The sequence below is a fragment of the Alexandromys fortis genome, unplaced genomic scaffold, assembly GCF_014885135.2.
Source record: "Alexandromys fortis isolate MF-2015 unplaced genomic scaffold, M_Fortis_MF-2015_v1.1 scaffold_30, whole genome shotgun sequence".
Lineage (NCBI taxonomy): Eukaryota > Metazoa > Chordata > Mammalia > Rodentia > Cricetidae > Alexandromys > Alexandromys fortis.
Genome location: NW_026067922.1, coordinates 7,958,726 through 7,976,545, shown reverse-complemented (window position 1 = coordinate 7,976,545; position 17,820 = coordinate 7,958,726). Strand labels below are relative to the sequence as shown.

Below are 17,820 nucleotides of genomic sequence, written 5' to 3'. Positions count from 1 at the left end.
GGGAGGCTGGGAGGAGGCGGAAACTTTTTTTTTCTTATTCTCAATAAAATAAAAAAAAATCCAAAAAAAAATTAATAAAAAATAAATTAATTAAAAATTGTTAAAAAAAAGGCCCTGCGTGCCTTCATTGCGGTTGCCATTTTGAACAGCTGGTCGACCCCTCATGCTGGTGAACAAAGGCTCTTTGCTTTTACAATATATTTGAATGTGGGGTCTTCTTCAGTGTTTTCTCGGACCCCTACAATCAGGTTTTAGTGATCATTCTGAAAAGATTTTATAGGAAAGAAAAAGGTGATAAAATAAATCTAGATTGAAATAAAGAAAATTCTTTCTTAAAATGTGATCTACATACTCAAAATTATGAAAAATAAAAACTCACTTACATAATGAGTCTCTCTACTAAGTAAACAAGAATCCTAACAAAGAGATGTGCTCAAGAACTTGAGAAACAGTACTGGGAATACAGACGTAAATGGACTTGCAAACTGACCTGAAATAGGTGGAATACAACCGTAAGTGGACTGGCAGAAGTGAGGAAAATAGGTAGCTAATGAAATGATACATCACATGTGACAGAGAAACGTGATTTCAAAGCTTTGCACCACTTGGTCACATTTCATCAATGTCGAATACACTTGATGACTTAAAAATAACTAAATAAAACACAAAATAGGCTGCTTTCTGGCCACAGAAATGATAAAAGTGGATCAATCAAAACCTGCTAGTGGGGGACTAGAGAGATAGCTCAGTAGTTTAGAGTGCTCACTGCTCTCCCATAGGACCTTGGTTCAGATCCTAGCACCCTGTCAGGAGGCTCAAAATGGCCTGTAATTCCATCTCCAGGGGATCAGACACATCTGGCCAACAGAGACAATTGCAAATACGTGCTCCTGTCCCTATGCACACACACACCCATAAATCATTGAAATGAAAAACAATTCTTTACAAAAACACTGGCTAATCAGGGCCAGTCTGGCCCGGCCAGTGAGTGCAGCATGTCCTCCAGAGGTAAGCTCTGGGCCTGAGTGCCACAAAGGCACATAGTGAGGCACAGTGACTTCAGCACCTCTCCTGAGTCCTTCCAGTTACCCAACCAAAAGAAGTCTGGGAGAGGAGGGAGAGAAGCAGGCATCGTCCCAGGCTCATGAGACAGACAAACAGATGCTACCTACAAGCAAGGGCCAGACTGCAGAACTGGCAAGCACACTGTTAATGGTACTCTAAACCCTTCAAATGAAGCTGCTTACAACTTTATTAGGACACTTTCTGAAAAAGAAAAGCATATATCCAATTTGGTCAAATAAAATCCCAGATTGAGGAAGTACCCACTGTCTGATCCCCTTTTTTGCAAGATAAAACATGAAGATCAGTGTAAGAAGCAAAACATCATTAGAGGTTCTGCTCTGACCAGAAAACACCAGCCCAGGAGCCCAAGAAGGAAAAGCCAGGCAGACACAGAAAGTGCACTCAGGCAAAGTCTCAGAAAGAGATACAACGTAATCAATTATGATTTGTACACTGCTTTGTTCTATACTGTTCCATCCCCCACCGCCTTGCCTTGCTAAGGCTGACTCTCCCCAAGGATCGGGTTAGACTGGGAATGGGGTCCCTTGTCTCAGTCGTCAGTGCTGGGGTGGACTGAAGTTCTGTGAGTCCTTTTCTCTCCAGTGTCCCACTGCCATTGTGCCTGGAGCTGGGGCGCCTGTGTCACCTGCTCATGCTGCTCTCCTTATTCACTCTGCTCTCTTCTCCTTTTCCTGTTGCTCTAATATTACTTCCTTAGTCAACCTAACTGATTCCCTTTTCATTCCTACAACCCTTAACTAAAATCAGTACAAGTACTCTCTAGGCTTCTTCATTCTCTAACAACTACTAGAGTTGAAGGGGCAATTATTTTGAATTAGCTACTAGTACATTTAGTATTGAGTATATCACTTATGGCTGCTTTTGCAGTTTGGGGAGCCTAATCTTTGGAGATTATATCCAGTGTTATGAAAACACTGGGTCAAGGTTTAGCTACTGAGAAAAAAAAAATGTCACAGGTAGGACCAACACACCAAACATACTAATCCCACTTCAACTCCATAAATCCTTCACCTAAAATAACAGCTGATTTCAAAAATTCCAACCAATAATCTAATTCAAAATGCAGAGACCCAAAGAAGCATGAAAGAATCCAGGCACTAGAACTCCTTGCAAATTGACTAACACTGTACTAACAGATTACCAGAGTTAATTAAACTAAATCCCAAACAAAGAATTCAAAAGAATGATTGCAAGACCGCTCAATGAACTCAAATAAGCAAAAAACTTCTGACTGAATTCAAAGAGAATACAATAAGCAGGTGAATGAAATAAGCAATTCAGAATAAGACATAAATGAGGAATTCAATAGAGATGGAAGCACCTTTTCAGTGGGTTAAAACAAGAATAGACTATTCAGATCAATGGATCCTGGATAAAACACTCACATGGAGCTTCCTCCTGTCTCCTAAGGACACAAGTAGTCTCTTATTTCAATGGAGGGACTGAATTTACACAGCTGCCCTGCGTCATTTAAAGAAGAGCTAGTGTGCGGATGTGTCATGGCCTAGAACCCCAGCATTCATAAGTCTCAGAGGCAGGAAGTCACTATATGCTGGAGGCTGTCCTGTTCTGCATGTTGAGTCCCAAGCCAGTGAGAGCTTCCTAGTGAGACTCTTATCTCAAAATCAAAAGTACAAATAAAATAAATAAGATATTGAGGTCTCCAGGAGAGAATAAGTGGTAACAATGGGGTTTGATGTCTATACTGGCTTAGAATTTGGATGCCTGCTGTGACCACTTACAAACAGCCTTGACATGAAATAAAGAGCATTAATCCAGCTAATCATATTATGAATTCACCTTTCTGGCTCTAGAATTTCAATGAGAGACTTGGCTGTGGAGCGGCCAGGATTCAGACACAGCAGGGTCCCTAATCTTATCAGAACTTCAGTTCAATTCCTGAAAGAGATAACTAATTCAAGCAGGCATTGTCAGCCTAAGCAGTTTTTAGGCAGAAAACAAGTCCATGTGAAGGGGATCCTATTTGATAAATACATTTTTGTTCATTTTAACTAAGTTTTAAAAGATTATTTTTTTGAAACATAAGGTGTCTAACATGAAACACACACACACACACACACAGTCATAATTGATCAAAGGGTAGCATACCAAGCCTCAGGCAACAAGACTGAGTACTCATGTGGAGAAGTGGTTTCTGGGAAGTTGGAGAGGATGGCAAGGCGATGAGGGAGCAGATCGGAGCCATGGTATGTCAGCAGGATTTCCAGGGCTTGGACATTACTCTCCTGGATGGAAGGCAAGGCACAAGTGTCTACTAGGAACTTTAGAAAGACTGATTTTTATGGCAGTATTCAAAACTTAAAACTAAATTTTACATACAGTTCTGATGTTATTTTAAAATACCCTTTGTTTTTCCTTATTTACACCTTTCTCAATCTAACAGTATAAAATTACTTATTTTAAAACTCTAATGGTAACATTTTCAAAACATACCCCATTTTCTGTACAGTTGTTACTAGTACAATGGAAAAGCAGAGTGTAAGAGTATATGCATACACTAACATTAACTACACAGCTCGAAGATTTAGTGGTAATAACCATAATTACTCTATTTACAAAAAGTAATTACCCGAGCATACGTTCTTGCTGAGAGAACAATATTCTGACTTCTGAACTTCTTAAAAAATTCAGCATCATATCTCTGCTCAGATGCATGAGGCGCCCCTAGGATTTCCTGAGGGAAACAATGACAATAAATAGGCTTCTAAATATGGATGACAAGAAAATATTACAATCCATTATGCCACTGCCTGCTGAAATAAATATGGCCCAAATTAGTTTATTTCAACTACTAACTGCTAACTTAAGTACCTTACCTTTGTAAGGACTATATTAGCTTGTAAGTGCTATTAACATTTCAGATCTATAAGTAAATGAAAAAGTAAAAATTAAATTGGTTTCTGTAGGACAACCAAAAATCACCTGAAAACAGCAGATAAGCAACAATTACCATGGCTACTGTTGTGGGGACCCGCCATTGCTACATGAGAATGCCATGAATTTTACTACTGCTACAGTAAGTGGTGTTAATACAAGTGAGGCTTTCTTTCACTCAGCAAACACAAATGAACTAAGAGTCCACCATGCCCTAGGGCTACTGTGAAAAGCACTGGAGATACAGCAAATAGCTCACAAACAAATTCATAGGAAATGAACCAAATCTGTAGCTTTGGAGCCTATCCAGGAACTAGCTCTTATATACCATGCTGGCCTGAAACTCACAAGATCTGCTTGCCTCTGCCTCTTGAGTGCTGGGATTAAAGACATGAGACACCACTGCCAGGCTGAGCCAAGGGTATCTTTTATAGCATTTGCCCAGCACCAGAGACCTCTGAACATGAACTTCATATCAGATGATATAAGGAAACTCAGGTTGATTTTGTAACAAGTAACAATGCCATTGTTGTTTCTCAAACTACATATTAGTTACAGCTATAGACACATGGGTAAATGATAAGGTTTATGGACTGTGAAAAAAGGCAGATGTAGGAAATCAAAACATAAAGGCTGTGAGACTGACAATGTTGAAATGTTTGAAGTTGGGAAGGAGTCCCTCTGGATCCGTCACACTATCCTCTACACCATTCTTCCAGTTAGAATTTTTTATAATGAAAGGCTAAAAACATTCTGACAAACTTACAACAAAATGTTCAAATGGAAAGTAGGCACTGCTTACATAGCTTTTCTTTCCTAGTTGTTTACAAACTTCTATACATTTTTCTAAACTTCCAACGTGTTCCTCAGCCACCATTCTTAGGTGAAAACATTCTTTTAAACTGGTACTACTTCATGGACATTCAGTTTCCAACCTGCCAAAACAGCAAATCTCCCTACATCTCCACCAGTATGACTCTCCTTCCTTCAGGAATGGCCAAAACAAACATCTCTGAACCTTTAATGTCTCACAATCCACCCACGCTCTGGACCCCATCTCAACTCTTCTATGATCATGTAGGTATGCCTTTTTTCTTCCACTCAATAAACTCCTCATCCCTCTACTGATTCATTCCCATTAATGTCCAATGTCCCTTCCTCCCTCTGCTATAAAACACCAAGCAAGCACACATTCTCAAGGACACGCCATCTTTGATCATGCCCTAGGCCTTTATCCAGACTCCAATTATCAACATAAGCTTGCCATCAGTGGGATCTGCTTATGCTTCTGACCTATCTGGACAAGCCATAACTTCTCAGTTTTCATGTCCTCAATAAAAAGGATAGCAATGATGGCCACAAAGGACTGCTAGAAAATTACCAGATTGTTGGGACTAAGCACATGGGACATTGGCTGATGAACTGTGAAGGTAATTTCACGGGTGTTTCTGAACAAATATTTACAAGGTCTATAGTGAGTCAGATATCATGCTGAGCTCTGGACTTAAGGAAACCAAGAAGACCAAACTCTGAATTCTACCTTCCTGTCTCTTATAAATCTGCCTTCACTTGTCAAGGACTATCTGATAGTGACTTCCTTATAGAGACGTCCTGAGCATCTCTGAGAATTCATATGCTTCTCTCCTCTGCTGCACCGATTCTTCACACCGTGACCTTCACTAAAAGTCTGTATCTTGAGGACTCCAGGAAAACTGTGGCTCATATGTCTCCCTATGTCCATCAACGGCATCATAGCTAGCATGTAGGAAGCACCTAGGTAAAATGTAAATGAATTATCTTATTTACATGGAATTAAAAAATTAGCCATGCCCGATGATGAAAATGCAAAGCCTGTCTCTACCACTATGTAACTGGCAAACATGACAGCCCAACATTCTCATCACACAGTATCAATAGGCAAGTTTGTCCAAGACATCTTGTTCTAAAAGGTTAATTTCCTAAAAAGAGTGGTCTCAAAAGGACTTTAAAGGTCACTATCACAATATAATATAATAACAATACACGTACTATTGTCATACAGAGATTAGCAATTCAATAGCCAATGAATAATGAAAGAAAATTAAGTGCACAGTCAAACTCAACGTTACAAGGACCTTTTCTAAGATTTTATCATTCAATAAAATTCAAGTGTATTATGAAAATAATGAACCATACTGTACGACATAGGCAGTTTCCAATATGTTTATTCTTAATATTATTAATATTACCTCAAAATGTCCCAGAATTGGACTGAAAAAGGAAATGCTCTAAAGGAAAATGACCAGCCAACAACCAAGCCAGTGGCAGCCAATGAACTCACCAGGAGCTCCTCACAGCTTTCTCGTTAAAATTATACCCTCACTGTGAACAGCCACAGGAAGAACTTGTTTTTAGGGTTTTCTTCTCCTCCTCCTCTTTCTCCTCCTCTTCCTCTTTTTCTATCTCCTCCTCCTTCTTTGGTCTCACTATGTAGCTCTGGCTGTCCTGACACCACCACCCACTATGTAGACCAGGCTAGCCTCAGGCTCACACGGATCCATCTGCCTCTATCTGCCGAGTGCTCAGCCCATGCCCACCATGCCCAGCATTTTTTTAAATGCTTGGTGAGAGCGACAGGAATCTAATTTCATTGTCTCCATGTGATCTCCAGTCTGCCAGCAGCAGTTTTTCTTTCACTGTTTTGTTTGATAACGTTAAAGGGTTTGGGGAATCCAAGGCTTCTGAGTTTGCATGAATGATCAGAAGTGTTAAATACCTTCAGCATTCTTAGGCCAAGTGCATGGCCACAGAAGAGAGCCTTAGCACACTGCTCAGCAGAGGGCAGCTGCCTAGCCCCAGATGGGAAAAAAGAAGAAACTCGAGCAAATTTAGATAAGAGAATCCCATGAAACACACAGACACAAACTAAACTGTTCCTAGCCATTGAAAGTAGTCATTTCCACCTAGTATTTTTGTTTACATTTTGTCTTCTGAAATAAAGCCTCATTCTACAGCCCAGGCTGCTTTCAAACTCAAGACAATTTCCCTGACTCAGCTTCCAAAAAATTACCGCCATGACAAGCATGGGTTACCAGATATCCAGCTTCTACTTCCATGTATAACATGGAACTGGTACAACACAAGGTTAAAATGCCCAACATGGGACATATGTGCTCGTGTTCCCAAAGAACAAAGAATTATATTGCTATTAAATTCAAGAGTGGCTCTAATAAAGATCAAAGGCCAATCAACTAAACCCAGTTCACTAGCAAGTCATTAAAATGGGCGACAATGTTCATTCTGTAAGCATTGACACTCAGTATGCCCTGAAACTCAATACTAGAGTCAAGTCTGTGCCATTTCCAGGAAATAAACAATTAGCACGTTAAAAAGAATTTTAAATCTAGAAAGCAGATGTGCACACAAATAGATAAAGCCTTTTTATCCTGTAGTCTAACAAAACAACTTTTGGCCTTTTATAATTTCTAATTTTTGTCAAAAGCAGTCTAATAGAGAATTTGATATTTCAATAAATTAATTTTCCCATATACATAACCTCAGAGACGAAAATATCAGACACAAGGGCAGCAATGCATGTGTCAGAGAAGATGATGAGCATGACTGGTGGGCTAAGCTCATTCCTCACCTCATACGTTGCAAGTCGATCTAAGAAGGTTAATAACTTCAGTCTACAACGGCACAGTTCCTTTTGTTCCAGGGTCAACCTGTGTGGAAGAATTCGATTGAGCTGCTCACATTTACAGACACACTCTTCTCTAGGAGGGAAAACAGCAAGAAAATAGCCCTTGTAGCCTTCATCGACAGCTCTTAAAACTGTATGCAAAATCCTGAGGGCTAAACAAAAAGCGACTGCTCAAGTTGCTGCAGTAGCTTAGTGAGTCGCACAGCAAAGAGCACAAGGAAACTGCCAGGGATTTTACCTCCAGTGAGCAGTAATGAACGACTCACGTTGAAAAGTTCACTAATTTGAGGAGCTCGCGTCTCTTCTTGAGCTCTTTCTGACGTTTGCTCTTGGCAGACTCTTTGTCAGCTGGAGTAAGCTCCTCATAGGCAATGCTCTCAATGTCTACATCACCCTGCAACGTAAATCTGCAAAGAGAAAAGAACTCAGTTGATTTTTATTAGCTTAGTTTGTTTCTTCCATGTAATGAAAAGTTGCTTTCTCCTATATTTATTCAACTAAGTTAATTTCCACCAAAACAGAAAAGATCGCTTTTTAAACTTCTGCCAAACAGCATGATTCATTCACTATATCCACAGGATAAGTAATAAGGGTAAGCATTGATGGCAGACCTCTCAAAGAAAAAACGGTTATCTACCTAGGGAAACAAAAGGAGTCGAATCGAGGTGCATTCACTTGGCATAAAACAGGTTTCACTATTTGAACCACTTCTGTCTATAATCGTGTGTGTATGCTTGTGAACAAATAGTGAATTTACTGCATTACTAAGGTTTTACTTCATATTCAAAGGATGGAAGTTACATCACATGCAGAGTTGGGTGATAAATGGCTTTTCTGGGCACTAAAGAGAGCCCAAGGTAACTTCGGTTTAGGATCTGCAGCACTCCATCCTCCACAATCAGAGGAAGTTCTTCCTATTCGGTTATTCGGCAGAATTGTTCACACAGGTGTGACTTTCTTAGGAAACTTTAGATCACAGTACCTTTCCACACTGTGTATTGATTAACTCAAGATACTTCCCCACCATGTGACATGTTTCTGACATTTGTGATGAGAACACTGGCATGGTCTTTTGTATTTTTCCTGTACTATATACATTACTATGTGAACCCCAATGCTCATTCCTTGAACCTGGTCATGATTTTGTTCCTGTCAAACAACCTCCCACCTCCGTTCCCCTTTCCCGTCCTTCTGCTCTGGGACCACTGTTCCGCTCACTGGCTAAGAGAGCTCAGCTCTTCTCTCCTGCACATGGGAGGTAAGTCCACATGCAGCATCAGTTACCTCACTCAGCCTTGTGACACTCAGTTCTATTTACACTGCTACAAATAACAAGCCTTTGTCCCCTTTTCTATGACTTATTTATGTCATGTTATGTGTATGTATGAGTGCCTGCATCTACCTATGTGTACCATGAGCACACCTGGTACCTGTGGAGGCCAGAAGAGACCTCACCAACTCCAGCTGGACTGGGAATGAATGAGCATGGGATCAAACTGGTCCCTCTGAATCTGGGAACCCAGCTCTTAACCACTGAGTTATTCCTTCAGCCCCCAGCTTTCTGATTGTTATGGCCAAAAAAAATGATTCTAGAATTCTATTGTGTGAATGTGCCACATTTTCTTTATCTGCTTATTTGTAGGCATCTTAGTTGATTTTATGTCTCAGCAACTGTGAACAATGTGGCTTTAAATAGGGGTATATATTTTCATTTCCTTTTTATAAATATACACTAACAGAATTACTAGATCACCTGGTATTTCTCTTCTATAATTCTTGAGGAACCTATATTTCATTTTCCATGGTGGTTATATCAATTTACATTCTCCCTAAAGTTGCATAAGAGTTTTTCTTTCTCTGTGTCACTAACACTTGCTACTTTTTAAAACAACCATTATAACTAGATTTAAATAATAAGTTATGTGATTTTGATTTGCATTTCATACATAGGAATATCACTTGATTTATGATCTTAACAGAGTGAAAGAATGTTAGTCTCATTAAAAATGTTTTAATTATTGGGTATATACTATCATTTATATCTCAACGACGTCCCAAATGTCGGGTAAGCAATAGCTTGTCCAACAATTTAACACTATTATTATATTGCTAACTAGCACTTAAATAGTGTTAAATGTCTGTGAGTACTTTCTTTTTTTATTATTTTATTTTTTTATTACTTTAAAAATAATACCAATTAAAATTCCCACTTCCTCCCCTCCTCCCACTTCCCTCCCACACCCCCACACACACACTCTTCCCCCCAACTCCCTCCAGTCGTAAGAGAGGGCAAGGCACCCTGCCCTGTGGGAAGTCCAAGGCCCTCCCCACTACATCCAGGCTGAGCAAAGTATGCATCCAAAGAGAATAAGATCCCCAAATGCCAGTACATGCAGTAGAGATAATCCCAGTGCCATTGTTAATGGCCCCTCAGTCTGCCCCAACTGTCAACCACATTCAGAGGGACCAGTTTGATCCCATGCTCGTTCATTCCCAGTCCAGCTAGAGTTGGTGAGTTCCAGGTAAACACTAGTAGGACCCCACAGGCTGACATGTAAAGCCAACCCTGTTGGTGCCACAAGCCCCAGCACTTAGTGAGTATGTATGAGCGTGATGTGCCCTCAGCACCGGCAAATATATGTAATTGAAAGAAAAGCAAGCCCTGGCCAACTGCAACAGCTTCAACAGTGTGGCTTTACATCTACCTGGCCCAATGCCTCAGCAGACCTTTGCTCCACATTAACTTTGTGGTGAGCATAAATCTCCAAAACTAACCTGCCATCGTCTGCCCCCTTCCCTATCGCCAAGAGAGCCTCCAGGTCAGTGCCTTTCAAGCCATATTGTAGCAGCTCCTTGGCAGCATCCACATTTTCAGGAACCCTCTCCAAACACTCATGGAGAACCCAGGACCGCTTCTTTATTTTGCTCTACATACAAAGAAAAATACACAGGCATTTAACAACAGATGGCATCATATAAAACCAGATGACTGCTATCTGGAATTATAGGTAATAACTAGATAATTATAGATAGTAACTAGACATTTTGTATTAGGGTCACTAAAGAAAAAAGCCACGAACTCAGTTCACTATTGGTAAATGCAACTGGATATGGGAGGTGTGAGTCCAAGCAGCATTCCGGATTTTTATTTTGTTTGTTTAAACTTTTTATACAATATACTCATCATATTGTTTCTCCATCCCCAACTCCTTCCAGATGCTCCAGACTCCCCTACCAACTCAGCTCGTGTCTTTCTCTCTGTGTTTGTCTCTCCAAAGGTGATGGGGACCCAATAAGAGAAAGTACCAAAATGAAAACACTACGTGGAAAAAAAAAAAGCATAGTCCTTTATGTGTTGAACATCTACTGCTGGGTGTGGCCTGCCCTGCAGTTTATACACTTAGTGACATCCATAGGAAGTACTGCTGGGCGTGGCCTGCCCTGGAGTGTTGTTGACACACTTAGTGACACCCATAAGAAAAAACTGATTTCCCCTTTCCCAGCAGGTATCAGTTACAAATAGCTTCTTGGTTAGGGGTGGGACTTTGTGTCCACTTCCCTCTCAGTGCTAAGATCCTGTGTGGTTTAGACCTGTGTGGAACTTGTACATGTTGTCACATGTCTGCGAGTTCACACATGAATCAGACCTGCTGTGTCTGGAAGAACCTTAGTTCCTTAGTCGTCCACCTCCTTAGAATGTTTCCTCCTCCTCTTCTACACAGATACTTGAGTCTGAGCCCAAGCCGAGAATGGTGACAGCTGTGGGTCCCTGGCAAAGAACAGCTCTGGGGGTCAGTGGGAGTCACAAAGGAGTAGAGCTGTGTTAGAAGAAAAGGCTGGAAGGTGTGGAGAAAAGAACTGGGGATGGGTGGTGGCCTTGGCTCCACACTAAAAACGTTGCACCGGCATCATTCTGTTTAACTCTGATGAGCCACAGTGAAACACAAAGCTCTATAAGTATAAAAAAAGATCTTTTGTAGCTGCCTCTAGACTGTGTTCTGGTTGTACAGAAGAAAATATAAAGTAGAGGAGTAAAATAAGGTATTTTCCAGAGTGACAAACATGCTTAGCTTCAAAACAGAACTATGGGAGCACCATGTACCATGGTTACATCTTAATTTGACTGTGAGATGTATCACACAAGGGTCAAGCTAACTCAAATCATACAAAATCATGGTAAGCTGTTCTTTGGAAAGTTTTTCTTGCCAATCCTGGCCACTGTCTCTACTAACTTGCCAACTCTGACCTATATCCTGCTTCTAGGGCATATACTGCTTGCTAGGACTTAAACTTTCTAAACACCACCTCAGCTCACTGGCACTCATGCAGGAGACGGCCATCTTCTCTCCCCATCTCAAACCATTAGAGATCAGCGTGGTCCAAAACAATCCTAGAACATCTTTCCATGCAATCTGTCCCAACTATTCTTCTCCTAAATGAAACCTCTTGGTGTGAAGGTTCCTTCAAGTTCTCTTCACCTCTTTATCATTAATCTCTGGTTAGCAGAAATGCAAATCTCAGTGGTTCTTAAGTAGATCCTGACCAATTTTAGTTGAAGAGAAATTCAATAATGGAAATAATCACAGAGATGTCTGGTTTATTGGAAAGTGTACATTCAATATCTTTAGCATCAAAATCCTGCTGTAGAAGAAAGATGTTGACAATTTTTCCAAGGTAGCACTTCTTTATATATACAAAAATTAGCAGTGTGAAATACTCTATAAACAAAAGATAATTCATAAATATTAATTTCATCAAGTTACCACAAATATTGACACATACCAAGTAATTCTGAATTGAAGCAATGTTGACAGCTGACTTCCTCCACTGCCTCTGATAGACAAGGTCGGTATCCAGGCCATACGTGTGAGCCAAAGACAAGGCTTCTTCATACTCTTCACTTTTAATCTTTGTCAAAGAAACAGACATGAATTACCCATGAGGCTGTTCTGGTTAGAGGAAGGATCAAGACAGTCACCTGACCTATGCGACAAGTTATGAATACACACGCAATGTTACCAGAAGCACATAGAATTCTAAGAAGCAGCTAAGTCTCCTGACTTCCTTTTGCACTTTAACAAATATGATAAAGTTTTAGCTTATACAGTCAAATGGACACAAAACTGAGACCAGAGCCGGGAGTAGTCTGGTTCAGATCAACATCATTCAACAGATTGCCAGAGCACAGCGAGTCATTCTGAGAGGTGGTGTTGGCCACACAGGCTTCCAGGGCAGCTGCTGAATGCTTCCCTCACCAACTGTGATCTTAGTAGAGAGCTATAGCTAAGGGCAGGTAAGAGGGACAACTGAAAACACACAGAGGTAGCAAAAACCTCAGGCTAGGACCAATGATGGCTCAGTGGGTAAAGGTGCTTCGTGCCAAGTCTGACAACCTAAGTTTAATCACAAAAACCCGCATGGTGGAAGAAGAGAACTGAATCCTGCACGCTGTCCTCTGACCTTCAAATATGCACCGTGGAACTACTCAAACACACACACACACACACACACACACACACACACACACACACACACGTTCTAGCTAACTGGCTTTGGGGATTCCAGCTTCATTCACCTCAGGAGCACTGAGTTCCATGCAGACTGCATGCCCACCAAGCATTAAGCTGAATGCTGGCATGTGAACTCTGACCTCATGCTTAGTCCTCTGGGCTTCTGTATCCACTGCTTTGATTCTGATTACTCAGTTAGAAAGAAGGCATCATTCTAAAAGCTTACAGAACTGGTATTTCTAACGTGTCAGAGACGACATGCACATGCCCTCTTTGAATTTCTTTTCTTATTGAAATAGTACAGCTCTGCAATAAACACAGCAAGGAGCAGCAGGATGGCTCACCTTTCTCTGATAAAGCTCCTCTGGAGTTGTGGAGCGCAGACTCACAAGGCGGTAGTTCTTAGTAATAGCTCGCGGCCGTTTCCTTGGAGGTGCAAACCTCTCCATCTCTGTCACTAAGTAAAGACCTTGTTTGACGTAACCAAAATAGCGAGCCTTGGCAGACATGTCATGATCAGAGTCAGAATCCTCTTCTCCTTCTTCTTCTTCCCCAGCTCTCATCTCTACACGAGATCGTTTGGGGGCAAGTTTAATTTCACACTAAATTGAAAAGAGAGATGTAAAATTAATTATAGGAAACAAAAGACAGATTTTTAAGAGGCAATGAAAAACTTAATTTAATTATACTCTGGTTTGATTCATTATGTGTCATTCACAACGGATCCAAACAAAGCAAATCAAAGGCCTACAATATACACATTTGTATGGTTTCCAAATCTCTAAAGCTGAAAACCACTTTTAAAACAGGACATTAATATAAATATCTATAATTAGTTCACAGAAGTAAAAAATTGGAAATGTGAGTTTCTTTAACTTTTAATATGTCTATACTTGCCGTAGAAAAACAAGAAGACAATTTAGAAAATGGCATGAAGGTATTTATTTTGGTTGCTAGGAACAATCTTCAGATGTCCCTGCTCACCAGCTTCACAAATGCTTAGGGTGAAGGGCTGGTTGCTAGGACAATTCCACTGAGACTTAACAAAACTGGGTTGATGATGAATCCATGGTTTTCTGTAAGGAAGATCTTTGATTGGATGATAAACATCAGACCTAAGAATGCCTTTCACTGTGCCCATAGAAGTAAAGCTGCAGAAGACTGCACCCCTGAAAGAATTAAATAAGAACTCTAAACAAGCAAATGCAGCTATAGAGAAACAGCCTTGCTGAACAGTGGAGCCGCATGCCTTTAATCCCAACACTCAGAAGGCAGAAGCAGATGGACCTGTGTGAGTTCGAGGCCAGCCTGGTCTACAAGAGCTAGTTCCAGGACAGGCTCCAAAGCTACAGAGAAACTCTGTATTGGAGGAAAAAAAAATAATATAATTAATAATAAGATATTTAGAGAGAGAGAGAGAGAGAGAGAGAGAGAGAGAGAGAGAGAGAGAAGATAGAGCCTCTACTTTCAACTCTTTCACAATAACAACTTTTTTCTGAAAGGAAAAAAACTTTAGGTTACCATACTTTGAAGAAACAATAATATAAACATTAAGTAGTTCCTAACCAGGAAGTAATGATAGCATTCTACATTTTCAAATGAATCATCCCAGAGAAAAAGAAAAATCTATCATGTCCAGCAAAGATGAAATGTTTTAAAGGAAACAAAATTGCTATAAATGTTCTTTATTCTCTTAGCAATGCAATGCATTTGATTCATGGTAATGGGGTTTATCACATTAGACTCAATATTTTATTTCAATAACAGCCTTCTATTCCAACAGAGAACTGTATCACACACAATTAAAAAGCTAAATAGCTTAGTGCCCATGTACTCTCAAAGAGAGAAAGCTCACCTCCAAACTTAAGAAACCCCCATCGTGGGTAGCAGTGACTTGTGGGGACGGCTCAAACCATTCACAAGATTTTCCCAGTAAATTCTTCAAGGTTTTTGCTGATGAGACAGTTAATGCACCAGAGCACCGAGCCAAGGTCACTGCTCCGTCTGCCCACCAATTGACATCAATCAATGGGTAAAAGGACTCTTTATCTAGAGGGAAAGAAGCTGTGAGTACATCTTCAAACGTGGTTTAAGTGCAAAACATTTAACGTAGTATGTTAAACTCCAAGCTATTTCATATTTGGGGGACTTCAAAGATGCCTTAAAAAAGGAAGAAAAAAAAATAAACCTGAAACCATCCTTCAAATTCTTACCCAGGTAAAGACAGAAAAGGTACAGTAATTCATTCAAGAAATGCCTAAGTGGCAACGACCAGGCGAAGCTATAAAGCTATAAAAGAAAGCAAAGAAAGGTCTTCTCTTCAAAACAAAGACACACAGTTGTCAACTGGAGTTCAGTGCTGAACTCTGCCTTAGCATTTGTAAGACCCTGGGTTGGAAACCAAGGGGCTGGGGTGTATGGACACGACACAGGACAGCACACAATCCATCAAAGACATAATTATATACTCAAGAAAGAGATATGCAACCATTTTCAGCATAGTAAATTGAGAAGTAGAGGTATATAAATCTCAGAGATACAATGTTATAAAAGATCTTTTAAAATGTATTCCTATCACTTTCAGAGACATTTAAAAATCAAAAATGTATAATATTAAAAAAAATAACACCTTCCAGGGAGATATGCTCCTAAACATTTAACTAACAGAGAAAAAAATTCAATAAAGAATTCTGATAATAAAATGAATTATGGTTTACCAAACTGAGGGATTTAAAAGGAAATGTCATGATATTTTGTTATGATTTCATAGCACATTTTTAATGATGATTATTCCACAATAGATATGATATTGCTTAACTATGATGCCTATAAGAGTAAGTCATAAAATTTAAAGCATACTTAAACTCAAAAAGGAAAGATGTTTAAACTAGTTAGTCAGACCGAAAACAACTCACTAATTAAAAAAAGGGGGGAGGGGGGCGACCCTAACACATTTCTTCAGATGGAAGCCTCAGATAGTTTGTTTAAATTAGGAGTTTCTAGAATCATGCTTGCATCTGGGGCTTATGTTCCAAGCAGGTGGAATTTAAAAAAAAGAAAAAAGAAAAGAAAAAAACTACTACATTCAAATATCAATAAAAAAGAAAAATAAATAAACGATCATGACTTCAAATGCAGGAACGCTGGAAAATGATGAAGCAACAAAACATAAACACCATGTGCCAGAAGGGTAAAGAAGACACAAATGACGGCAGAGACAGCCTAGTCAATCAAAGTACAGCAGAATAAAGGAAAGGCATGAGGGCAGCTACAGTCCCAAAGAAACTTGAACTGAAAACCAACCAACTCCATTACATATTGTATTCAAGATGCTAAAGCTAACACACAAACAGTATGAAAAGTTACACGAATAAAAACTTCACTCTCAAAGGCAAAAAACAGAACTCCTGTCCTGTTCAACCTCTGAGCAGAAGAAAGCAGAATGGAACAAAGAGATGTGTGAAGGCCTGAAAATAAATAGCTGCCAGCCGTGACTACTCCATCCAATAAAGTTATCTTTAAAAAAAAATCAATAGAGGAAAGAAGGCATTTCAAGGTAAGTGTCAACTGAAAAAATTCCTAAGTACCCAGCCAGCTCTGCAGAAGGTACTTAATGGACGCCTACACATAAGGGCAGCTTTAATCATAAGAGCATAGGAAAGAGTAAATTTCATGAGAGGAAGAGAAGAACAAAAGAAAAAGCATCAGTCATGTCCAATTCAGGAAATCCCTGAAATGAACAAAGGGAGAAAGAAAAAGCCAACAATAATCAGACGAACAAGGTGAATAACCCACAAAAATCACACAAATCAGCACACCACTACTAATAACAAGAACAGAGATACAGGCAGAACAGATGGTTCAGTGGTTAAGAGCACAGGCTGATCTTCCAAAGGACCCAAGTTCATTTCTCAGCACTCACATGGCAGCTCACAACTGTCTGTAACTTAAGTTCTGAGAGATCTGACACCTTCACACATACATACATGCAGGCAAAACACTAATATTGTATATAATACAATAAAAATAAATAAATCATTCTAAAAAAGACTAAAATTAAATGGCCATAACTTTTCAATTAAAAACTCAGTTGCTGGTTGGAGTAAGAGCCAAGATGTATCACTTGGTTGTCTACAAAACACATCTCATATATAAGGCTGAAAATACTATAATCCCAAATAAGCAAGAGGAACTATACCCAAATGTGATAAAGGGGACATCGAGTCCAAATTCATCAAAGAAATTTTTAAGAGACTACTATATATTAATAATGGAAACAATCTATGCAGAATATGCAAGTTATAAGTACATGAACTGAACATTAGTGAACACAACTTCAAAAATAAAACTATTAGACAATAAACAGATGAGACAGGTCCAGATTCAACAATATGCCATTTTAATACCTCACTAAATCAACAGACAGATCATCCACACACACCCCTTCAAAACCAATTAATACATAAACTTCAGAGTCAAACGTCACCATATCAAATAGATTGAACAGACATCTAAATACATTCCACCTAACATCTCTGGAATATGCATTCTTCTCAATAGCCCTTGGACTTCCCACAGGGCAGGGAAACTTGATTGCTCTTTGGGCTAACGAGGGAGGGGGACTTGATTGGGGGAGGGGGAGGGAAA

The 17,820-nt window shown here is 39.7% G+C and overlaps 1 protein-coding gene across 2 annotated transcripts in view; it reads right to left on the bottom strand.

Moving 5' to 3' along the window:
• Nbas (NBAS subunit of NRZ tethering complex) overlaps positions 1 to 17,820 on the bottom strand; it is a 291,403-nt gene that overhangs the window by 209,652 nt on the left and 63,931 nt on the right. For both annotated transcript variants that reach the window (XM_050141900.1, XM_050141901.1), the window contains exons 14-21: positions 15,029 to 15,222; positions 13,518 to 13,775; positions 12,446 to 12,571; positions 10,439 to 10,590; positions 7,930 to 8,070; positions 7,607 to 7,685; positions 3,677 to 3,781; positions 3,196 to 3,332 (exon numbers count right to left, since the gene is read on the bottom strand). In XM_050141900.1, the coding sequence (XP_049997857.1) occupies positions 3,196 to 3,332; positions 3,677 to 3,781; positions 7,607 to 7,685; positions 7,930 to 8,070; positions 10,439 to 10,590; positions 12,446 to 12,571; positions 13,518 to 13,775; positions 15,029 to 15,222 (1,192 nt within the window). The remainder of the gene's footprint in view (positions 1 to 3,195; positions 3,333 to 3,676; positions 3,782 to 7,606; positions 7,686 to 7,929; positions 8,071 to 10,438; positions 10,591 to 12,445; positions 12,572 to 13,517; positions 13,776 to 15,028; positions 15,223 to 17,820) is intronic.